The sequence below is a fragment of the Coregonus clupeaformis genome, chromosome 26, assembly GCF_020615455.1.
Source record: "Coregonus clupeaformis isolate EN_2021a chromosome 26, ASM2061545v1, whole genome shotgun sequence".
NCBI lineage: Eukaryota > Metazoa > Chordata > Actinopteri > Salmoniformes > Salmonidae > Coregonus > Coregonus clupeaformis.
The window spans coordinates 24,636,471-24,662,339 of NC_059217.1; the positions used below are offsets into that span (position 1 = coordinate 24,636,471).

At 43.5% G+C, this 25,869-nt stretch overlaps 1 protein-coding gene across 2 annotated transcripts in view; it reads right to left on the minus strand.

Moving 5' to 3' along the window:
* LOC121540245 (FAS-associated factor 1-like) overlaps positions 1 to 25,869 on the minus strand; it is a 94,564-nt gene that overhangs the window by 44,316 nt on the left and 24,379 nt on the right. For both annotated transcript variants that reach the window (XM_041848964.2, XM_041848963.2), the window contains exons 8-12: positions 18,669 to 18,755; positions 3,548 to 3,643; positions 3,318 to 3,444; positions 3,143 to 3,206; positions 2,922 to 3,003 (exon numbers count right to left, since the gene is read on the minus strand). In XM_041848964.2, the coding sequence (XP_041704898.1) occupies positions 2,922 to 3,003; positions 3,143 to 3,206; positions 3,318 to 3,444; positions 3,548 to 3,643; positions 18,669 to 18,755 (456 nt within the window). The remainder of the gene's footprint in view (positions 1 to 2,921; positions 3,004 to 3,142; positions 3,207 to 3,317; positions 3,445 to 3,547; positions 3,644 to 18,668; positions 18,756 to 25,869) is intronic.

The following is a 25,869-nucleotide window of genomic DNA, read 5'->3' on the forward strand; positions in this document are numbered from 1 at the left end:
AGGAAATAAAGCCCTCTAAATTACAGAACACTCAATCAAATTTCTTTCTGACCCCCTATGTTCCTCACAACACTCGGAGGGGGTGATTTCTCAGGAGCTGCTGTATACACCAAAAGCAAAATCCACACAGGCAGAAAAGTGAGGGAAAGTTGTGCTATATTGTGGCCTGTGTAGAAAAGAAGTGGGAGAGCACTGCTGTGTTTGCTCAGCGATTAGAGGTTTAGAATAAGCTCCCCGGTTCCTAGCGGGAAGGAGCTTGAGGCGAATTCAGTGGTCCAATTGAACGCCCTGAAAAGATTAAACACTCATGCTGAGAAGACAAGCAAATGCAGCCTTGAGAGGAGAGGGTTTTTTTCTTCTCACAAAAGACAAAATGAGACGCGCACACACCCTCGCACTCATTATCTTATACACACGTGCACGTAGGCGCACGGACACGCACTCGTCCCTCTGCAACTTATAGAAAGTTCTAAGTCTCCAGAGGACATTTTCACAAAAACATACATTATGTCAAGAAAAGGGAAAAGCCCTCTTCTCTAATAACACCCAATCACCAACTTCCTCATTTTACTTAAACGGTCTTCTCTAACTGTTCCCATCTTCTTTTACGATTAATCTTCTGTAGTGCTTTTCTAAGCAGGGACAAATCGCCTGTAAAACCAAATTACTAGGTTCAACCCGAGCTAGAAAGTGACCCAAAAGGCACTGGTGTGAATCCTCCCACCTGCTCACCATACAGAGAAGGGGAAGAGGAGAGTGAAGAAGCATGAGAAAACCGATCCGTTCTGTGAGCAAGACTGTAGTGACTTTCACACAGCACCCTGTCAGTGTTCACTCTGTCTGTCCCTCTCCTAGTGTAGACTAGAGCCATGTGAACCAGGTAGCCGTTGGCCAGGAGCTGGGCAACCAGAATGGGCTCAGCTCACATACGGATGTTTTTTGTGTCCGGCCTGGACCATATGATTATCTGCAACATGAGTAGGAATTCTCCCACACAGGTGCTCCACTGGGGGCTGAATAGAGTGACAACTGGCAGATGAAGACCAGTCTGAGAATAAAACTCGCAAAGAGTCTAAAATGTAGAACCCAACTCATCTTTAACCACATCAACCAGACACGGATTGTTATGATAACGCAACACCAGTGAAAAAACAGGCATTAGTTTTGTTTTACACAATGAGTTTCTGTAGTATGGGTCATTAGAGGATAAGGTGAAAATACACCTGCCTGATAACCGTGGCCCCTGATAAACACACTACCATATGTCATTTGTGACAGCCATCCATTTTCATTAGTCTCATTCAGTTTATGTATGTGTGTAGTGGGAGGACATTTTTAATTATATCCAGTGTTTGGGAGCGTTGGAACTGGGTGAAAGTGATCATCCACAGCAGCCTCAAGAAAAGCAAACACTTCAAAATGAAGAACTCAAATTACTGCTCCCCTGACCCCACACACTGAGAACACACATTCAGATCAACGCTTTAACAGATGGTAGGTACATGATTGAACCGATTGAAAACACATTATTTTGTATTAACAGCTATATTTAGTCTAAACAGTTCTTATTTCTTTGTTTTTTTTTAGGTGCAACAACTAGTCAAAAATGGAGTGAATACAAAACAATAGCATTCAATTGTAGAATTGCATTAAAATAATATACCTCAGTCTTTACACACATGAAACTATAATAGTCAAAATATTCAGCTGGGCTTCAGTTCACCTGGCTGGAACTGTTCTAGCAGAAACAAATTAAAATATTAAAAGCCACTAAAATGATCACTTTATATGTTTATCCATTTCCCTACCTGAGGTATCGATTTCTCCTCTCTCCCTCTCATTGCTCTTTTGCTAAACTACGGGGGATTTAAGCGGATACGCAAGTGTGATAAAACCCTCACCCCAGCATTGCTATGAATTTTGATGTGTGTCTTTGTGTGAGTGAGAGCAGGGTTACTCCGATTAACCACACCGTTAAGGGGATTTAAGGGGAGACTTGGCAGTGATGGGTGGCCTGTCTGAAGAGCCTTACTGCTGATCCCCTGGAGGGCTCAGCAGCCCAAAGCATTTTCATTAAGGCTGGATTGAGGCGCATCTCCCCCTCCAGAAACACTTCATCAAATGTAGTGTTTTACTTAGTGATTAGCCCGCCAGCCTTTGAGACTGAGCAAAATCCCTTCACGATCCCCTTCTCCTGAAATCTGCCCCATTCCAATAGCCACTTAATGAACAGCTAGTTGCAATGACAAGAAGCGAGCGATTTAGACCAATTTCGTCAAGAGGGAAGAGGGAGGAGGTGGTGGTTGGGAGGTTTCGGTATAGTTGACACCCAATGGTCACATCAGTGGGAGTCAAATGTGTGTGTTTCTCCAGGCTCATCTCCTCCAGGGCTACAGGCAGAGAGCAGGGGGTCAGCTGCATGTGTCCCTTCATATTGGTTTATTTTCATTGACACAATGTACAGTCTCCGGCTGCACCACAGAGAGGATATCCACGGCGAGGAGGCCATATTGTACTGGCTTAGCGAAGAGGATATCAGCTGGGAGACAGGCAAGATGCCAACCGAGCCTCTGCCTCATGGTCTAAAAACCCCCAAACATCTTGCCGTGTTCTCCCATTGTAATAAGACAGTAATCCACACAAGCTGTCAGTTGATACAACCCTCCTCAAAAGGACAAAGCAGAAAAATGAAGAAAAATTGTGGGCTAAAGATAAAGCGGCAGCTGTCGTGAAACACATTTTATGAGGTTTATGAGAGGAATCAAATGGTGGCTCTTCTTGAACAAACACTCCAAATGCTTATTTTAAAAACCTAACTAGCATGTATAAAAAACATTTTTTTTTGACAATGGTCATGTAGGATAATGTCCTGTTAACCTGTAAATCATACTACCGAGACAGGCTCCTGTATTGTTACTTACATCTCTGGCTTTGCCATAGAAGGCCTCTTGAGATGCCGCCTCCAAAGTCCCAATGAAGAACACTGGATGACATTCTCCATACCTGCAACACACACAAAAAGGAGATAGATCATTAAGCAAGAATGAATGATCTTCCACATCGTTTTCCACATCAGATGCACATCTTTTGAGAAGCATAGACCCCTTTCAATGGTAACGATAAAACAATACTAAAAACGTACCTTGTGGAAAATTCGGCAGTAAAGTGCAGTAAGGCATCACCTTCATTTTCAGTGTTCTCTGGCACTGCAGAGACACACGCAGAGAGTAAAACGCATTAGCTTACTAACAGACTGATAAACAATAAATCAACCTTTTTGAATCGAGTGGTAGCATCATGCTCAGTGAGGTACGTACTCAAGGGGGCTTTCCGACAGCCTGTAGAAGACCCCATTCCGAACATCACTGATTCGTCCACTCCAAATTCAGATGCATCCTCAAAGTCATCCCCTTCGCTGTCGCTTACCATGTGGACATCTGCACACTGTACAAACACAGTCACTTCAGTATTGTTGACCCATCAAAACACAATGAAAAATGTAAAACAAGGCCAAATATACTGTGTGTATGTGTGTGTGTGTCTCTACCTCTTCTGTGGGCTGCTGGGTGTTGGCTGGTGAGGACCTTCGACACACACCGAGGTGATGGCAGGGGTAACTGATTCCAGAGGCAGCTAGTGTCATCTGGGGACAAACAACACTGACATCAGGAAAAAAAAGATTTACAATAAAAAATCTGAATAAACTTTATGCATTAATTCCTATTTTAACCTTTGAAGGGTAAAATACACTGAACAAAAATATAAACGCAACATGTAAAGTGTTGGTCCCATGTTTCATGAGCTGAAATAAAAAATCCCAGAAATGTTCCATACGCACAAAAAGCTAATTTTTGTCAAATGTTGTGCACAAATTAGTTTACATCCCTGTTAGTGAGCATTTCTCCTTTGCCAAGACAATCCATCCACCTGACAGGTGTGGCATATCAAGAAGCTGATTAAACAACAGTATCATTACACAGGTGCACCTTGTGCTGGGGACAATAAACAGCCACTTTTCAAATGTGCAGTTGTGTCACACAACACAATGCCACAGATGTCTCAAGTTTTGAGGGAGCGTGCAATTGGCATGCTGACTGCAGGAATGTCCGCCAGAGCTGTTGCCAGAGAATTGATTGTTCATTTCTCTACCATAAGCTACCTCCAACGACGTTTTAGAAAATTTGACTGTACGTCCAACTGGTCTCACAACCGCAGACCACGTGTAACCACGCCAGCCCAGGACTTCCACATCAATCTTCTTCACCTGCGAGATCGTTTGAGGGGGAGTGGGGGGGACTGTAATTCAGTAAATGAACTGTAATTCAGTAAAATCTTTGAAATTGTTGCATGTTGCATTTACACACTACATGACCAAAAGTATGTGGACACCTGTTCGTCAAATCTCATTCCAAAATCATGGGCATTAATATGGAGATGTTACCCTCTTTGCTGCTATAACAGCCTCCACTCTTCTGGGAAGGCTTTCCACTAGATATTGGAACATTGCTGCGGGACCTTGCTTCCATTCAGCCACAAGAGCATTAGTGAGGTCAGGTACTGATGTTGGGCGATTACGCCTGGCTTTCAGTCAACGTCCCAATTCATCCCAAAGGTGTTCGATGGGGTTTTGAGTTGTTCCACACCGATCTCGACAATCCATTTCAGTATGAACCTCTCTTTGTGCACGGGGGGGGGGCGGGGGAATTGTCATGCTGAAACAGGAAAGGTTCTTCTTCCCCAAACTGTTACCACAAAGTTGGAAGCACAGAATCGTCTAGAATGTCATTGTATGCTGTAGCGTTAAGATTTCCCTTCACTGGAACTAAGGGGCTTAGCCCGAACCATGAAAAACAGCACCAGAACATTATTCCTCCTCCACCAAAATGTACAGTTGGCACTATGCATGCGGGCAGGTAGCGATCTCCTGGCATCCGCCAAACCCAGATTAGTCTGTCGGACTGCCAGATGGTGAAGCGTGATTCATCACTCCAGAGAACGTGTTTCCACTGCTCCAGAGTCCAATGGCAGCGAGCTTTACACCACCCCAGCAGGCGCTTGGCATGCAAACCCATTACATGAAGCTCCCAATGAACAGTTACTGTGCTGACGTTGCTTCCAGAGGCAGTTTGGAACTTGGTATTGAGTGTCGCAACTGAGGACAGACGATTTTTACGCACTACGCACTTCAGCACTCTGCGGTCCCGTACTGTGAGCTTGTGTGGCCTATCACGTCGCACTTCACAATAACAGCACTTGCAGTTGACCGGGGCAGCTCTAGCAGGGCAGTAAATTGACAAACAGACTTGTTGGAAAGGTGGCATCCTATGACGGTGCCACGTTGAAAGTCACTGAGCTCTTCAGTAAGGCCATTCTACTGCCAATGTTTGTCTATGGAGATTGCATGGCTGAGTGCTCGATTTTATACACCTGTCAGCAATGGGTGTGGCTGAAATAGCCGAATCCACTTATTTGAAGGAGTGTCCACATACTTGTATATATAGTGCATTTGTTCAGTATAAATATACAGTGGGGTCCGAAATTATTGACACTTGACAAAGAGAAGCAAAAATTACCTTTCAACACATTAACATTTTTTTACATTTTAGTCATTTAGCAGACGCTCTTATCCAGAGCAACTTACAGTTAGTGAGTGCATACATTTTTCATACTGGCCCCCCGTGGGAATCGAACCCACAACCCTGGCGTTGCAAGCGCCATGCTCTACCAATTGAGCTACAGGAGGCCCTTGTGAGGATAATGGCACTAAGCCTTTAATTTATTTATTTTTATGATTAGGAGAACACGTTGGGAGGGAGTCTGAAACTTGGCTGCAAGTGGATCTTCCAGCAAGACAATAACCCCAAGCACACATCAAAATCAACAAAGAAAAGGTTAATTGGCCACAAAATCAACATTTTGAAACGGCCATACGTAAAAATGTATGCACACATGACTGTAAGTCGCTTTGGATAAAAGCGTCTGCTAAATGGCATATTATATTATTATATAATATCATAATCTCAGTCTCCGGACTTGAAACCCATTGAAAACCTGTGGATTTATTTGAAGAGGGCAGTCCATAAGCGAAGACGAAGGATATCAAGGATCTGGAATAATTCTAACCTACCTTTTTGAGAAATGTTTTTATTAATTGTTAAACAAAATGTATTTCGCTGAGCAATTGTATTAGTATATAGCTCAATATTGGAATGTATTATATATATATATATATATATATATACATACATATACATATACATATACATACACACACACACACACAGTGGGGAGAACAAGTATTTGATACACTGCCGATTTTGCAGGTTTTCCTACTTACAAAGCATGTAGAGGTCTGTAATTTTTATCATAGGTACACTTCAACTGTGAGAGACTGAATCTAAAACAAAAATCCAGAAAATCACATTGTATGATTTTTAAGTAATTAATTTGCATTTTATTGCATGACATAAGTATTTGAACACCTACCAACCAGTAAGAATTCCAGCTCTCACAGACCTGTTAGTTTTTCTTTAAGAAGCCCTCCTGTTCTCCACTCATTACCTGTATTAACTGCACCTGTTTGAACTCGTTACCTGTATAAAAGACACCTGTCCACACACTGAATCAAACAGACTCCAACCTCTCCACAATGGCCAAGACCAGAGAGCTGTGTAAGGACATCAGGGATAAAATTGCTCCATGCAAGATCTCACCTCGTGGGGCATCAATGATCATGAGGAAGGTGAGGGATCAGCCCAGAACTACACGGCAGGACCTGGTCAATGACCTGAAGAGAGCTGGGACCACAGTCTCAAAGAAAACCATTAGTAACACACTACGCAGTCATGGATTAAAATCCTGCAGCGCACGCAAGGTCCCCCTGCTCAAGCCAGCGCATGTCCAGGCCCGTCTGAAGTTTGCCAATGATCATATGGATGATCCAGAGGAGGAATGGGAGAAGGTCATGTGGTCTGATGAGACAAAAATAGAGCTTTTTGGTCTAAACTCCACTCGCCGTGTTTGGAGGAAGAAGAAGGATGAGTACAACCCCAAGAACACCATCCCAACCGTGAAGCATGGAGGTGGAAACATCATTCTTTGGGGATGCTTTTCTGCAAAGGGGACAGGACGACTGCACCGTATTGAGGGGAGGATGGATGGGGCCATGCATCGCAAGATCTTGGCCAACAACCTCCTTCCCTCAGTAAGAGCATTGAAAATGGGTCGTGGCTGGGGGGGTCTTCCAGCATGACGACCCGAAACACACAGCCAGGGCAACTAAGGAGTGGCTCTGTAAGAAGCATCTCAAGGTCCTGGAGTGGCCTAGCCAGTCTCCAGACCTGAACCCAATAGAAAATCTTTGGAGGGAGCTGAAAGTCCGTATTGCCCAGCGACAGCCCCGAAACCTGAAGGATCTGGAAAAGGTCTGTATGGAGGAGTGGGCCAAAATCCCTGCTGCAGTGTGTGCAAACCTGGTCAAGACCTACAGGAAACGTATGATCTCTGTAATTGCAAACAAAAGGTTTCTGTACCAAATATTAAGTTCTGCTTTTCTGATGTATCAAATACTTATGTAATGCAATAAAATGCAAATTAATTACTTAAAAATCATACAATGTGATTTGTCTCTCACAGTTGAAGTGTACCTATGATAAAAATTACAGACCTCTACATGCTTTGTAAGTAGGAAAACCTGCAAAATCGGCAGTGTATCAAATACTTGTTCTCCCCACTGTGTGTGTGTATATGTATGTATGCATGTATGTATGTATAGCTGCGGAAAACATTAAGAGACCACTGCAAAATTAAAATTTTCTCTGGTTTTACTATTTATAGGTATGTATTTGGGTAAAAATAATTTAGAGCATTTATTTGCAGAAAATGACAACTGGTCAAAATAACAAAAAAGATGCAGTGTTGTCAGACCTCGAATAATGCAAAGAAAATAAGTTCATGTTCATTTTTAAACAACACAATACTAATGTTTTAACTTAGGAAGAGTTCAGAAATCAATATTTGGTGGAATAACCCTGATTTTCAATCACAGCTTTCATGCGTCTTGGCATGCTCTCCACCAGTCTTTCACATTGATGTTGGGTGACTTTATGCCACTCCTGGCGCAAAAATTCAAGCAGCTCGGCTTTGTTTGATGGCTTGTGACCATCCATCTTCCTCTTCCAGAAGTTTTCAATGGAGTTCAGGTCTGGATATTGGGCTGGCCATGACAGGGTCTTGATCTGGTGGTCTTCCATCCACACCTTGATTGACCTGGCTGTGTGGCATGTCGCATTGTCCTGCTGGAAAAACCAATCCTCAGAGTTGGGGAACAATGTCAGAGCAAAAGGAAGCAAGTGTTCTTCCAGGACAACCTTGTACGTGGCTTGATTCATTCGACCTTCACAAAGAAAAATCTGCCCGATTCCAGCCTTGCTGAAGCACCCCCAGATCATCACTGATCCTCCACCAAATTTCACAGTGGGTGTGAGACACTGTTGCTTGTAGGCCTCTCCAGGTCTCCGTCTAACCATTAGACGACCAGGTGTTGGGCAAAGCTGAAAATTGGACTCATCAGAGAAGATGACCTTACTCCAGTCCTCTACGGTCCAATCCTTATTGTCTTTTGCAAACCTCAGCCTGGCTCTTCTTTGCTTCTCATTGATGAAGGGCTTTTTTCTAGCTTGGTACGACTTCAGCCCTGCCCCTAGGAGCCTGTTTCGAACCGTCCTCGCCGTGCACTTCACCACAGCTACCGTTTGCTATTCTTTTTGTAGGTCACTTGATGTCATCCTAAAACAGGGATTTGTTACTAGGATTAAATGTCAGGAATTGTTAAAAACTGAGTTTAAATGTATTTGGCTAAGGTGTATGTAAACTTCCGACTTCAACTGTAGGTAGGGGTAAAGTGACTAAGCAACAGGATAGATAATAAAATGTAGCAGCAGCATATATGAGTCAAAAGAGTTATTGCAAAAAGTGTCAATGCAAATGGTCAAGTAGCCATTTGGCTAACAATTTCGCAGTCTTACGGCTTGGGGGTAGAAGCTGTTCAGGGTCCTGTTGGTTCAGTGTCCTGCGGTAGCAGAGAGAACAGACTATGGCCTGGTTGGCTGGAGTTGGACAATTTGTGGGGCCTTTCTCTCACCGCCTAGTATAGAGGTCCTGGATGGCAGGGAGCTCGGCCCCAGTTGCCGTATCAGGCGGTGATGCAACCAGTCAAGATTTTACTTGGCTCATCGCGCTCTAGCGACTCCTTGTGTCAGGCTGGGCACCTGCAGGCTGACTTCGGTCGTCAGTTGAACAGTGTTTCCTCCGACACATTGGTGCGGCTGGCTTCCAGGTTAAGCTGGCGGGTGTTAAGGAGCGCGGTTTGGTGGGTCATGTTTTGGAGGACGCATGACCTTCACCTCTCCCGAGCCCATTGGGGAGTTGCAGTGATGAGACAAGATCGTAATTGGATATGACGAAATTGGGGTGAAAAGGTGGGGTAAAAAAAAATATATATATAATAATAAAAAATGAACACCCATGCCAAATCTTTTTAGCCTGCTGAGGGGGAAGAAGCGCTTTCGTGTCCTCTTGACAACTGTGTGAGTGTGTGGACCATGTTAATTCCTTAGTGGTGTATTTTGCTTATTCTTTTTTTATTAGGATCCCCATTAGCTGTTGCAAAAGCAGCAGCTGCTCTTCCTGGGGTCCACACAAGACATGACATAATACAGAACATTAATAGACAACAGCTCAAGGACAGAACTACATTATAAAAGGCACACACACGTAGCCTACATATATCAATACATACACACAAACTATCTAGGTCAATGGGGAGAGGCGTTGTGCCGTGAGGTGTTGCTTTATCAGTTTTTTTAAACCAGGTTTGCTTTTCATTTGAGCAATATGAGATGGGGAACGGAATTCCATGCAATAATGGCTCTATATAGTACTGTACGCTTTCTTGAATTTGTTCTGGATTTCGGAACTGTGAAAAGACCCCTGGTGGCATGTCTGGTATGGTAAGTGTGTGTGTCAGAGCTGTGTGTAAGTTGACTATGCAAACTATTTGGGATTTAACACAATGTTTCTTATAAAAGAAGATGTGATGCAGTCAGTCTCTCCTCAACTCTTAACCAAGAGAGACTGGCATGCATAGTATTTATATTAGCACTCTGATTACAATAAAGAGCAAGACATGCAGCTCTGTTCTGGGCCAGCTGTGGAGACAGAGGAACATGAAGCGCTCGACCCGCTCCACTAAACAGCCTCATCGATGTGGATGGGGGCGTGCTCGCCCCTCAGTTTCCTGTAGTCCACAATCAGCTCCTTTGTCTTGCTGAAGTTGAGGGAGAGGTTGTTGTCCTAGCCCCACACTGCCAGGTCTCTGACCTCCTCCCTATAGCCTGTCTCATCTTCGCCGATGATCAGTCCTACCACCGTCATGCCGTCAGCAAAATGTATGTTGTTCGAGTTGTGAGCGGCCACACAGTCGTGGGTGAACAGGGAGTACAGGAGGGGACTAAGCACACACCCCTGAGGGACCTCCGTGTTGATGGTCAGCGTGGAGGATGTGTTGTTGCTCAACCCTCACCGCCTGGGGGTGACCCTTCAGAAAGTCCAGGATCCAGTTGCAAGGAGGTGTTCAGTCCCAGGGTCCTGAGCTTGGTGATGAGCTTGGAGGGGCTATGGTGTTGAATGCTGAGTTGTAGTCAATGAACAGCATTCTTACATAGGTATTTCATTTGTCCAGGTGGGTGAGGGCAGTGTGGAGTGCAATAGAGATTATCTGTGGATCTGTTGGTGCAGTATGCGAATTGGAGTGGGTCCAGGGTGTCAGGTATTATGGTGTTGATGTGAGCCATGACCAGCCTTTCAAAAAATTTCATGGCTATGGAAGTGAGTGCTACAGGACGACAATAATTTAGGCAGGTTACCTTGGCGTTCTTGGGCACGGGGACTACTCCGAGCATGCACTGACCAGCTGGCAAGTTTAGAAACATACATTTTCAACCTATACCTGACCCAGTCTGTAATGCAAACTTCTGCTTAAAACAAGTTGGCATTACAGACCGGATCAGGGAGAGGTAGAAAATGTCAGTTTAGAAACTTGCCAGCTGGTCAGTGCATGCTCGGAGTACGCGTCCTGGTATTCTGTCTTTTGACCTGTTTGAAAAGGTCTTACTCACATCAGCTACAGAAAGCGAGAGCACACGTTCGTCCGGAACAGCTGGTGCTCTCTCATGCATGGTTCAGTGTTGCTTGCCTTGAAGAGAGCATAGAAGGCATTTAGCTTGTCTGGTAGACTTGCGTCACTGAGCAGCTCACGGCTGGGTTTCCCTTTGTAATCCGTGAAACTTTGCAAGAACTGTCACATCCGTCGAGTATCAGCGGCGGCGTAGCAGGATTCGATCTTAGTCCTGTGTTGACGCTTTGCCTGTTTGATGGCTTGTCGGAGGTCGTAGCAGGATTTCTTATAAGCGTTCAAATTAATGTCCCGCTCATTGAAGGCGGCAGCTCTAGCCTTCAGCTCATTGCGGATGTTGCCTGTAATCCATAGCCTCTGGTTGGAGTACGTACGGTCACTGTAGGGACGACGACGTCGATGCACTTATTAATGAAGCCGGTGAAACTTGAGACTTCCTTAGAGTTTGCGCACCAGCTGTTGTTAACAAAGACACACCCCTCCTCCCTTCGTCTTACCCAGGTCTGCTGTCCGGTCTTGACAATGCATAGAAAAACCAGCGAGATGTATATTATCCATGTCCTTGTTCAGCCACGACAGAATATCACAGTTTCAGGTCCTGTTGATAGTATAGTCTCGAACAGAGCTCATCCAGTTTGTTCGCCATTGTCTGCACTTTCGACAATAGAACAGAAGGCAATGGTGGTCTATTTGTCGCCGACGTAGTTTAGTCAGGATGCCGGCTTGTCTGCCTCTTTTGCGCCGTCACTTCCTCTTTCTAGTCCCGGATATTAGGGCCTGGTCCGAAGTAGAAATATTCATCCAAATCAAGGATAGAGACTGCTGTTCTGATGTCAAGAAGCTGTTTATGGTCATAGGAAATTATGTCGGAGACATTATGTTAAAAAAAAGTTACGATCAGCGTAAAAAATATATTTTCTTATTAGCCAAGTTGATTCTATTAATTTTTTAAAGGAATTGGATGGAAATCTCCTTGACTGTAAATTGAATCAGGTTGCCACACTTTGTTGGTTTGAAAGAGCACATTTCCAAACAACGGATCATAGAAAGCCAAGTGCTGTTAAAAAATGATCGGCACAGGGGATTGAGAGGCTGACCCATTGAGCAGGACAGAGACGAGGGCTTTGAGATGTGAAGGAATGCCATGCTCTTTTCTCTAGCCTCGACAATCGAGTGGCAATCAAACGTGAGAATTGAACAGCAGCCGAGTGGACCCCCTTGACAATAAGAGGCTTTCCTCCTCCAAGGCCCTAATATGTGTATAAATAAAGTTGATCACTTCCCCTGCCAATGGGGGACCTTGAGGGGAGGGATGACATGTGTGCCGAAAAAAAGAAATAAAGTTGAGCGCTCACCCAAGCCAAGCTTTGACCCTGATGCTGCGGGACAAGTGCAGCTCCACAGCTCTGTGGCGGAACGCCGCGGGGCATAGGGGAGAGGTTAACCCCTCCCACACTGACCTTCTCTTCCATCCTTACACAATGAACAAGCTCCTCTTTTTTGGATTCTTTTAATTAACACTTGCATTGAAGGTTCTAAGCATTGGGGAGCAATGCAGGGAAATAATTCTCTCTCAGCCCCCCTCACTGCCTCTCTTTCTTTCCCTCTCTCCCTCTTTCTCTTATTCTCTTTCTGTTTCTTTTTTTCAGGCAGTGTTTGGATTAGGTCTCTGGCTGTGAGTGAGATAATTACCACTGACAGCTGCACTGACGGCACCCAGAGCCCCAATTGCACCTTGTTCAACAACTCTTTGATGAAGGGGGACAACAGAGCCTGAGAAAAAGAAAATAAAGACGGAGGAGAAGAGAAGAAAAAGAAGAAAGAAGCCCCACCCTAAACACCTGTTGGTCCCTTTTCAGGTTCCTCCTTGCCTGCTGCAGATATGTCACTCCTGATTAGGATCAGGGGTCCTGCACCAAGTGTGTGAGGTTCACACAGGCAACTCTGATCACCGGCTTCTCCACAGAGTCACAGTGGGAAAGGAATGCCTGTCTGCTGCTGGATCAACAGCGGGGTGTTTTACCACCATGTAGAGCTGGCACAATTATCGTCTAATCGTGTAACCGACAATCATGGAAAATAACCGTGAACTCAAACAAATCATCATCAACTTCTTAATACTTTCCTTTTAGGAGAAGGTGCATTACAAGCTCAAAACATTTATACAAAATAAAAATAATATAAAAAAGAGAATGTGGCCATTTCCCACATTACTCCAAATTCCATAATTGTCACTTCCCTACCACTATGCTCACAGACCAGAAGATCCAAGAAGTGGCCAAGCTAATGAGGAACATTAGCTTTATGCGTGCACGAGCATGCCCAAATTTTTTTGGGCCTATGGGCATTATCATAGAATTACATACAGAATCCCTATTCATTCAATAGGATCTATGTTAGCCTAGTCGTAAAGATTTCTCATTGAACTTTTACAACTTATTACCTTTTATTGTGGCAAACACAACCAGTCATGTTCTCATCTGATTGTCAAACAATTACTTCAAAGGGCTCATTTACTAGGCTAACAGCACACGTTCATCCACTTGCAACATTTTTCCATCCTCTAAACAGTGGTGAATGGAAAGAGACATCGGTTACACAAAACACCAAAAAGTGTCATGACATTTGGCATCATTAGGCCAGAATTTATGCGTCCACTGCTGTCCGCGCACGTCTCGTGTCGGCCACTCATCTCTGCCTTGGCAAAATGTGGCGCGTAGGCTAAGTCCATTCGTTCATTTTTCATGCCTCTGACATAAACTAATGTATCGATTTATATTCCTATGATCCAACTACATCGATCTGTGCTCGGCGAGTTGGCCTTTTGGACAACATATATCAATCTAACATCGTTTTAAAATGTAATAAATCGATTGTATCGATACTAGGAAATAACCCATTGGATTTAAGCACGTCAGACTTTATATGGATGTTTTTTCTTAGCACTTTTAATGATAAAGGCTTTAAACATTACTCGATTCAGTCTGCCTATCCGTGACGTCATCGCCCGCGCCAGCAGCAGCGCAAAGGCGCAAAGACAACAAAACATAGCATGGCGGACGACAGAGGAGAAGCCGACGAGCGAGAAATTATCAAGCCACCATTGCGGTCCTTACAAGAAACAGGAATCTAGGAAACTTCACCTGCACTGTCCAGTATCCAGGTATTTATTTCAGTCACACTGGTTGAATTTTTGGCTAAAAGGTTACTGAATCGATTTCAAGTCACTGAATCGTTTCGGATCGTATCGTTCTAAATGAACCAATATCGTCCTTGAATCGTATCGACAACCACGAATCGTGATACAAATCGAATCGTTGTTAAAACGAATCGTTACACCCCTATGTAATAGCCTATAGTTTTCTTGACATTTTGTTTGAAAAATGGTGATAGGCTCATGTTTTACTGGTACGGCATACCCCCACTATTTATTTTGCTGGGACGCCGTACCGGACCGCCTTACTTTTACCCGACTCAAAGTAGCATTAGCAAATGTATTTGGTCAGAGGGAGACGGATAGAGACAGCCTACATAGTCTCTCCTCCATAGAGCGTATGTCCTCCTCACAAAGTCTGGGCCCACTGAATGTCACCTAAAGACAGCAATCACACAGGGGTCTCTCTCTCAGCTTATCACTGAGCCCTGTCGCTACGGCAACCAGCAGGCCCCAATAAGCCTGCACGGGCCTGTCAACTTGAGAATCCATTAAAAGCCGGGAGGCTCGGAGCCGGGCCCGGAGCCCTCTGAGTGGCTGCATTAATACATTAGCAAACACCATGAAACACTGGATAAATGTCAGCAATTATGGCAGCAGAGAAAACAAGAGAGTCTAATAAGGATGTCCCACTGTCTGTCAATCACTCCCACAGGTGCAGGATCGCCCTGTCAATCAGAATGTCCAGAGCGCCTACCGCCTGGCTCGGCTTGTTTTCTCAGAGATGTTGAGGAAGGAGATTGTAATAAGGAGGTCTCACAACAGATCAATCATCTTTCACACCGAGGGCCTCCCGAGTGGCGCAGTGGTCTAAAGCACTGCATCGCAGTGCTAGCTGCGCCACTAGAGATCCTGGTTCGAGTCCAGGCTCTGTTGCAGCCGGCCGCGACCGGGTTAAGCGGGTATTGTGTCAAGAAGCAGTGCGGCTCGGTTGGGTTGTGTTTCGGAGGACGCACGGCTCTCGACCGTCGCCTCTCCCGAGTCCGTACGGGAGTTGAAGCGATGGGACAAGACTGTAACTACCAATTGGATACCACGAAATTGGGGAGAAAAAGGGGTAAAAATAAATACAACCCCCCCAAAAAAATATATCATCTTTCACACAAGGTGGTCAATGGCCCTTTACCTCAAGGAACAACTGTTTGCTCATAATGTGCCTTTATCGTTTTTTCATCCCAGCCAATCACAAACATCTGTGTTTTGAGCATCAGCTTCATCATAATCTAAGGCACCATGGATATAGGCCTACAATTGGCACAGCGTCGTCCGGGTTTGGCCGTCATTGTAAATAAGAATTAGTTCTTAACTGACTTGCCTAGTTAAATAAAAAATATATAAAAAAATAATGCCAAATGAGCATCACTCTCTCGTTTCTGTGGCCAGGTTGCTTGCATTTCCCTTTACCCGCTATGTTTATATTTCACTTCCTTTTCATTTGAAATATCAAGTTACCTCACTGAATCACATTGCCAACCAAAACAAGAGATGTTTCGTCCTGCTCTGATTTCAATTATATGTAGGCTAACCCTTTGTGGCTCAATGCACAATGAAGGCATAGTATCAAGGAAGTGAAGTACGGAAATAAATAACTAGTTTCTCCACAAGTAAGCTCCTACCCGATTTACTTTCATGTACAAAAAAAAAAACCCAACCCAACAATTTTGAAGATTTCAGTTTATGAGCGTAAAGCACAATTATAAAACAGCAGTAGGTCAAATAAGTTCATCAATTAGCTGCTAATCTATAATTAGACTAATCGAAGCCTTGGATGTGAAAACTAGATTTTCAACATCCACAAGGATCAAAATGAAAGAGACTCTTGGCAATTGGTTGCCAAAAGGCTGTGTGGGTTGGAGTGGCTGGCAGAGGTGGTGCCCAGCTGAGCTTGTGAAATGATCTTTAACTCCAGAGAGCTGCTTCAGCAGTGTACAGTACACTACTATGCCTTCACCAATATAACGGCTGTTATCTAACAACATGTAGGTGTTGTTTATCTGTGGCAGAATTTTTTTGCTCCACATTCACGCAATAATTTCTGATATTGCAACAGGTATTGGGTCTTTAATTATAAAACGGACAGGTATCAATAAAACCTCTTGGTTTGAACAATATTGATATCCAAATTGAATAAACATAAAATTATTACACGTTAAAAGGGAATTCTGCCCCCCCACTACTAAACAATAAGTGAGAGCATATGCTGAGAATAATGAAAGCAGAGGTGAGTAGTAGTCAACGATTCTGACTCCTTGAAAATGTCATTTGAAGCCATGTCTGCCATGTTTATTGGTACAAATCTCTAGAGATGAGGCAGGGTTAATGAGATATGCAATGAAACAGCCAGGCTGGCATGCAAGGGCTTTTCTCTGTAATGCTCAGAGAGACATTTCAATAAGGGTCTGGAGAGGGCCATTATTGCAGTCAAGGCTTTCAATATCTCCTCCCAGGAAACATGGGAGCAGTGAGCCGCCTTAGCCAGGCTATGGCCAGGCACACGCCTATGACATACACCCACTTTCTAGTCATCCCCAAGCTACCTTAGCGCTTTGGTCGAGCAAAGGCTCATTGATAAGCAGCCTCACTCATATTCTGGAAACAGAACATTTGTGGACTCAAAGGGCTGTGGGTGTGAAGTGATATTGTACAATTTACTGTGGTTTCAGATTGGACTTGATCTCTCAGCTAGAGTTCTTGGTGCCCGTCTAATGAAAGAAATGGATAACAATTAAAATACACTGTGTACAAAACATTATCTTCCAATGAAAGACTGACCAGGTGAATCCAGGTAAAACGTATGATCCCTTATTGATGTCACTTGTTAAATCCACTTTAAAATCAGTGTAGATGAAGGGGAGGAGACAGGTTAAATAAGTATTTTTCAACCTTGAAACGATTGAGACATGGATTGTGTATGTGTGCCATTCAGAGGGTGAACAGGCAAGACAAAATATTTAAGTGCCTTTCAATGGGTATGGCAGTAGATGCCAGGCGCACCGGTTTGTGTCAAGAACTGCAACGCTGGTGGGTTTTTCACGCTCAACAGTTTCCCGTGTCTCAAGAATGGTCCACCACCGAAAGAACATCCAGCCAACTTGACACAACTGCGGGACGCATTGGAGTCAACATGGGCCAGCATCCCTGTGGAATGCTTCCGACACCTTGTAGACTACATGCCCCATCGAATTGAGGCTGTTCTGAGGGCAAAAAGGGTTGCAACTCAATATTATGAAGGTGTTCCTAATGTTTCGTACACTCAGTGTATATCTATATATGTTGTATAGAGTTTGTCATTTAAGAGGTTGCGTTTGGCCACAGTGTTTAGCTTTAGGACACAAAGAGCAAACAATTTGGAACAAAAAGGAAGTAGAACCTTTTGTCTCAGTCTTTCAGGAAAATACATGGTTGCAATGTAGGCCTATTTGCTTTCACAAGAGAGCAACCAAGCAAGTCCTAAAAGCTTCACTTAAAACTAAACAACAAAAGGTGCAGTTATTTTTAATCAATTCATCAAAGTGAATATTTGAATGTAGATGGGAAAAGAGAGAGTTCCCATCTGAACCACAAAACATTTATAGAACAGGTTACCGCACTCCGTACTAATATATCTAAAACAGAAATGTTATTATAATTATAATTCAAACAGCAAAGAAAACATTTAAGGGACCAACAAAATGTGTGCACAACAGCCCAGTTGCATTACCATCCACACAATTAGCATGGGAACATATAGGCCTAAGCTGTCAAATAAAAGAGGGGGGGGGGGGGGTTCCTCAGGGCTTCGTGTGAGGATGCTTCTGAGCACTTTGACTAAGTTCAGCTGAATGGCTGGGAACCATGACCCCGGGCGGGAGAGGTCAGTGACACTCAATGACGTGAGCTTTAATGTCCACAGACAGAAGGACATGGGGGACAGTCTTTGACATCTTAATTAGTTTCAACATCTGGGCAGATGGTTTCAGCATTGAAAACATTGAACAGTTTCTCTCAATTGGGATCCACTACATATTGTAAAATAATAGACTTTTGTCTAGCCTTCATGGAATAAACTAACTGGGCCTTGAACCTTTAATCAACCGCTGAGCAGATAAAGACCTGCATGTCAAATGGGCCAGTTAGAAGAGCATCCTTGACGAGATATATTCTGCAATGAAAACATGGTAACACATTTTCCTCATGCCGGTGAACAACAGCTATAAGGGCCAAAGACAACATTGGTGTTCCCAAGCCCAAGAGACATGTTGGTGTATTTTTGTTCCTTACTGAATCATCAGATGCCGAAGCAGGCCAGCCCTCCCATTGTTGGTGTCGCACTGGGATGTTTGTCAGGTCTGAAATATTCCTCTTCACCTGAAAAATGACAATGGCAAATAATTATGAAATCAATCATTTCAGGTTTATCAAACATCCTGAAGGAAATAATTCTAACTGCAAATCCGTAAGTAGGCTGTACCAGACCATAAAAACAGTAAACGCATCATGAAATAGACAAAACATCAGTGTGTGCTGTGGGCATAGTTTTGATAGTTCCTTTCCACACCTCCTTCACAGGAGACCAAGAGATAGCCACACACTTTAGCATCACAGGGAATAACAAAGATGGAGGGAGGGCACATTGGACAGAGAAAGAGCCAGTGTTATCTGCATTATCTGCATTCTGCGGATGCCTCGCTTAATGCCCAGGAACAACAGAACCACGCTCTGAAATGAACAGTATTTCTCTTCTCCCACTCATGCGCGGTGTATTTGCACTTAATAACATTCCGTGCTTTTAAACAGTTAGCAGCGTCCCCGAGCGACACGCTCCGCCGTCCCTGGCCTGTTGGTTTAAAGCCCAACGCCAGCCTGATGTGCGGCGGCAGAGGGTGATCAAAGCAGGCGTCGTCTGAGCGTGTCGGGCGCTGGATTCTAGCGCATTACGCCCGCAGAATGCACTACCCTGCGGTGGTAGATACTGATGTTGAGCAAACTGGCCATTGTGGTGGAAAGCTCCCTCCACACAAAGCCAAATCCTCCCTACAACACTCGGAGGGAGATGTATCTTTGGTGAGACCGAGGGCTCGTGCCCATAGAGGTGGAAACTCCAAGAACGTTACAAAAACAGAGGATGCCAAGCAAAGCATGCAGAGCTCACAATGGTCTATGGGGAGTGTGTGAACTTTCGCTCACTTTCAAATGAGCCTGTATACCATTTTCGGACCAATCTGCTAATATCAAGTTGATCTAAACCAAAAGGCTGGTTAATGAGGTACAAGACAGAGCCCCAACATCTACTACCATTACAGAAATGATTGAGGAGCAAACATCCCTCAGTGGAGTTCTTTTCCATATTGAAAAAATAATAATTTGCAGACAAGAGTGTTTTTGTTGGCGTGGTCACCTGGTAAGAAGCAGACCGGCCTGAAACTGCATTGGTAAAAGTTTATACAGTGCATTCGGAAAGTATTCAGACCACTTGACTTTTTCCACATTTTGTTACATTACAGCCTTATTCTTAAAATTGATTAAATATTAATTTTCTCATCAATCTACACCCAATACCCTATAATGACAAAGTGAAAACAGGTTTTTAGAAATGTTTGCAAATTTATAAAATTTCAAAAACAGAAACACCAGACCCTCTGGTATGAGACTTGAAATTGAGCTCAGGTGCATCCTGTTTCCATTGATCATCCTTGAGATGTTTCTAAAACTTGATTGGAGTCTACCTGTGGTAAATTCAATTGATTGGACATGATTTGGAAAGGCACACACCTGTCTATATAAAGGTCCCACAGTTGACAGTGTATGTCAGAGCAAAAACCAAGCCATGAGGTCGAAGGAATTGTCCGTAGAGCTCCGAGACAGGATTGTGTCGAGGCACAGATCTGGGGAAGGGTCCCAAAACATTTCTGCAGCATGGAAGGTCGCCAAGAACACAGTGGTCTCCATCATTCTTAAATGGAAGTTTGGAACCACCAAGACTGTTCCTAGAGCTGGCCGGCCAGCCAAACTGAGCAATCAGGGGAGAAGGGCCTTGGTCACTCTGACAGAGCCCCAGAGTTCCTTTCTGGAGATGGGAGAACCTTCCAGAAGGACAACCATCTTTGCAGCACTCCACCAATCAGGCATTTATGGTAGAGTGGCCAGACGGAAGCCACTCCTCAGTAAAAGGCACGACAGCCCGCTTGGAGTTTGCCAAAAGACACCTAAAAGGACTCTTTAGAAGAACCATGAGAAACAAGATTCTCTGGTCTGATGAAACCAAGATTGAACTCTTTGGCCTGAATGCCAAGCATCACGTCTGGAGGAAACCTGGCACCATCCCTACGGTGAAGCATGGTGGTGGCATAATCATGATGTGGGGATGCTTTTCAGCGGCAGGGACTGGGAGACTAGTCAGGATTGAGAGAAAGATGAACGGAGCAAAGTATAGAGAGATCCATGATAAAAACCTGCTCCAGAGCACTCAGGACCTCAGACTGGGGGCGAAGGTTCACCTTCCAACAGGACAACGACCCTAAGCACACAGCCAAGACAACGCAGGAGTGGCTTCGGGACAAGTCTCTGAACGTCCTTGAGTGGCCCAGCCAGAGCCCGGACTTGAACCTGATCGAACATCTCTGGAGAGACCTGAAAATAGCTATACAGCGACACTCCCCATCCAACCTGACAGAGCTTGAGAGGATCTGCAGAGAGGAATGGGAGAAACTCCCCAAATACAGGTGTGACAAGCTTGTAACATCATACCCAAGAAGACTCAAAGCTGTAATTGCTCCAAAGGTTCTTCAACAAAGTACTGGGTAAAGGGTCTGAATACTTATGTAAATGTGATTTCAGTTTTTTTTTTATTGTTAATACATTTGCTAAAATTTCTAAAAACCTGTTTTTGCTTTGTCATTATGGTGTATTGTATGTAGATTGATGAGGGACATAAAAAAAATCAATTTTAGAATAAGACTAACGTAACAAAGTATGGAAGAAGTCAAGGGGTCTGAATACTTTCCGAATGCACTGTACATAAGGTGGCGGCTGACATGGGGTCATGATATTCAAAACTAATTCTCTCTTCTCTGAAGCAGGACGCAAGTCTAAAACACACATGCAGTTCCTTTTTTTAATGAAGTGGAGTGGGGTCAGGCCAGGTGGCCAGTGTTATTAGAGAGTGTAATATCTGTGTTTGACCAGTGGGCTACAGTGATTTCTCCTCCGAGCGCTGACCGTCAGACAGGCGTAAACACTAGCGCCCAGCTGTAATGAAGAGTCTCCAGTCAGAGATTAAAGCAGCCTCAGAGAAACAAACTAACGCCCATACAGAGGTCCTGATGGCTGGCCACAGCACCTTAACAGGCCTACTCTATCAGAGCAGCCCAATCTCATACTGCTATATACTACACACTCAGAGCACAAAACATTAAGAACACCTGCTCTTTCCATGACAGACTTACCAGGTGAATCCAGGTAAACGCTATGAACCCTTATTGATGTCACTTGTTAGATCCAGTTCAAATCAGTGTAGATGAAGGGGAGGAGACTGGTTAAATAATTATTTTTAAGCCTTAAGACATGGATTGTGTATGTGTGCCATTCAGAGGGTGAATGGACAAGACACAAGTTGTAAGTGCCTTTGAACGGGGTATGGTAGTATGTGCCAGGCGCACCGGTTTGTATCAAGAACTGCAACGCTGCTGGGTTTTTCCACGCTTAACATTTTCCCATGTGCATCAAGAATGGTCCTTCACCCAAAGGACATCCAGCTAACTTGACAACTGTGGGAAGCATTGGAGTCAACATGGGCCAGCATCCCTGTGGAACGCTTTCAACACCTTGTAGAGTCCATGCCGACGAATTAAGGCTGTTCTGAGGGCAAAAGTGTACAACTCAATATTAGGAAGGTGTTCCTTATGTTTTGTACACTCTGTGTATACGTTTATTAAGTCCGATATTTCACTCAACGCATAACAATCTGCCAAAGTTCTCTGTATCCACATCCTCTGACATGAGCATAGTAGACAGAACTTCAAGCAGAGACAAAAAAACTAAAACCCAAGAATCTATAAATTTTATGATTTGCAAGCAACTGAAATTTGACATGCAAACAAAGTAATGGTTTCAACAAAACTTCTATGAGTAAAATATAAAGGGAGAGTTGGGAAAGATGTTCATGTTTGCTTATAACGACCATCTTCGCTAATTCTCTCTGAAGCTGCCCTAAAATCAATTTCAACATAAAACCAGGATAACTTTAGCTATTGATTTTGAAATATTTTTTTACAAAATTGTGCTCCAAAGGATTAACTGATACTCTAAATCAGTGGTCACCTTCCTTCCTAGTCGATCACCAAACATTTCTGTAGGAATGCCAACGATAAAGGCTTAAAGACTTGCGCTCCTTTTTTTTTGTGTTGCTCTGTTGGCGGTAGGTGCACTTGATTCAGAAGCCCTGTTGGCGGTAGGTGCATTGATTCAGAAGCCCTGCGCAACGGGTAGGCAGTGTTCCCATTTTGAACCATTTCATTTGTCTGAAAATACATACTTCGCCTACCTGGCGGACCGGGAGATCTGTGGCTAAATCTAGTATGCCTACTGCGCTGGCCAATCGGATAGCTCAAATCACCGTGCCTACCTACAGCTTCCACGACCCCAGCCACAGGTCGTCAAAACATAAAACGCGCTTCTCTCTACTCCCACTCGCACTGCTGCCGCAACGAATGAGTAGCCAAGTGTATCAATAGCTAAGGCAAAACATTTACTTTTTGGTCCACCAGCCACTGCGGCAGGTAGCTTAAAAAATACAATTATACCAGCCACTCAGATTTCTTACCAGCCAAAATATTTTTGGCCTGCTAAAATTACACCAACAAAACATTGATGAGCATGCTTTGTAATGTTTCTAAAACAATACATGTATTACCAGTAAGAAGTAATGTGGTATATTGTTTAATTTTATTTTTTGTGACGGAGTCTTTTAACCAAAATATCACAGATTACATTTTTTAAAAATACTGTGGTAGCGCCACGAGTCATTTTTGTGCCTGTGAGATTGAGTCTGACTAGTAGAAGAAGCCTTGTCTTCTCTGCACTAGCAGTTGAAACCCAAACATAGAAAAACAACCTAGCTTGTGAACAAAACAATTTAAATAGCCAAGAAACAAGGACAGTCTCACTTCAGCAGACGTTCGTTTCAAGTAAATTAGACCAACTTTTATGCCTGTGCGCAGCGCTTCTAAAAATGAATCCTTCACTCAGCTCTTCACGTGCGCACAGCCACTAGCCAGACAGTGTAGGTGGAATAGGCTATAGGATTCGTAGTTCTTTGACTTTGTGATATTAATTTACCAGCTATGAAACAAAACGGCACAAATACTTTTTAAAACAGCTACTGCAGCATTTATTTTACTAGAAATGTGATCATACTTGAGTATTTTATTTCACAAATGCGAGTGAAATGCTCGCACTGTGGAGGCCTGACCACCCGCCAAAGTGGCTGGTGAAATAGACATTTTACCAGCCAATGCCAAAATCTACCCGCATTTGGCAGGTGGCGGGTGTTAATTTAGGCCTGTCGACAGCCCTACGTTCTTGTTAATATTAGCAGCTCGTCATGTATTTTAATACCAAGGAGTATTTCTGGTCATAGGAACAACATGAATGAGGCACATGAGGCAGATGCGGTGTGACTCGAGTTTCGCCCTCAGGTGGAAGACAGTGTCCCCTCTCTCCGGTCAGGCTTACAGGAGGAAAGGCAAGAGCATGCGGATCCTCTGCTGCTATCTCCCTCTGCTGAGACTAATGCCAACAACTAGGAACTCTGGAAAAAAAACATGGGGAAAATCGCTTTGAACTATCATCCAACTCCGACTTGAAGTTCATTGACGTCATGATTTGACCTCGTTTTTTCCGAGTTCCCAGTTGTTTTGAAAGCACCATGACCATCAAATGTCAGTCCAGTAAAATAAAAAAAAGAGAATTTATGCTCAGGTATGCCTCGCAAGTGCTACACCAACTGATCAATTTTGTTATCAAAGCTTGAGTTTTGAAATATAATATGGTCTGAGAAGAACAATATTGGCAGGCCAGGCATATAGCCAATATGTTGTGATAATGTATTAGGCCTACTGCACAAACCTCATTCCTACATACCTGTTTTTATTAGGCTAATTTTAAAAAATTTAAGTCACGTTTAAACATGTATTATTCTGCGCTGTAAATCTCGACTTGCTTTTTGACTGCGAAAGTGATCTTGATTAAGAAAAGGTTGGTGACCACTGCTCTAAACTATGATTTCTTAACTAAATATTAAAAATACTATTTAAGAAATGTTATGTGTTTTACATGATAACCACCAAAAAGCAACTATATCCTCTATAAATACAAAGCACTTGTTGAGTTTACCTTCTTAGATACAACTTAAAGATGTGTCAATCTATGGCAGTGGATAAGAATGCATAAGTGTTTGAGCTGAAGCACCACAAGCACACTAATAAACAAGGGCTGAATGAATTTAACTTTATCTCAAAGTAATCTGAAACTGCACTGTTCACAAGATCAAACTATGCAGTGAAATGCAGTAACATGCAGTCCATAATGTCACCACTAGATGTCAGCATCAGCATTTGTATAGAGTAGATTCACTACAGCGCTTTACAACAGTCAAAGGTCATGTAAAGAAACACTAAGGCAACCTGGCAATGAGAGCTTGTTATCACACAGAACAATGAGCCAGATATTTCACCCGATGTATAAATGTGAAGTATCCGGTTGGCGTTTCCACACACGACCAAATATGGTCGTGAGAGGAAGCCCAATGGCCGGCAGTGGGAGAAGATGGAGCGACATGGATTTTGGCTGACATTGTGCTAATTTTCTCATCGATTAAACGTTTGATCTCAATACAGTTGTTTTCTGTTTCCAAAACTCTGTTACTAACAGAGTGGACTAAGTTTTGTAGACTTTTTTTTTTTACTTTGGCAAAGGTTAAAACGTTTTCGTTTAGAAGGAGTGCAAGGACGAATTTAATTATTTAACACAAGCACTTCACAGTGTAGTCATTCCCTAACGGAAATATGCAAATACATACTAGAACTCGCCAATAGGCTCTGCTTGCTTGTTCTGCCGACTATTATTAATTTGCTCCCATTGGAAAAGATAGGCTGTGGTCTATCTTGGGTTAGTTATAACAATCTTTGTTGTTATGACAGGCAAAATGCTACCTGTTCATTACGAAAATGTTTTCTTACTGAAACCATAATGTAAATTACACTGTCATTCAATACAATTGTATTAGCTATATATTTTCAAGTCAACTGCAAATGTCATTCGCTGATAACTGAAAACATTCATGCAGGAAAATGTTTGCTGCACTGGTTTTAGTCACACGTTCTAATTGAGCTAGCTAGCTAGCTAGCTAGCTAACTAACAAGCTTCTCATCATGAATGCAAGCACATGGCCTGAATGATAGATAGCGCAGATCTGTCTCGCTTT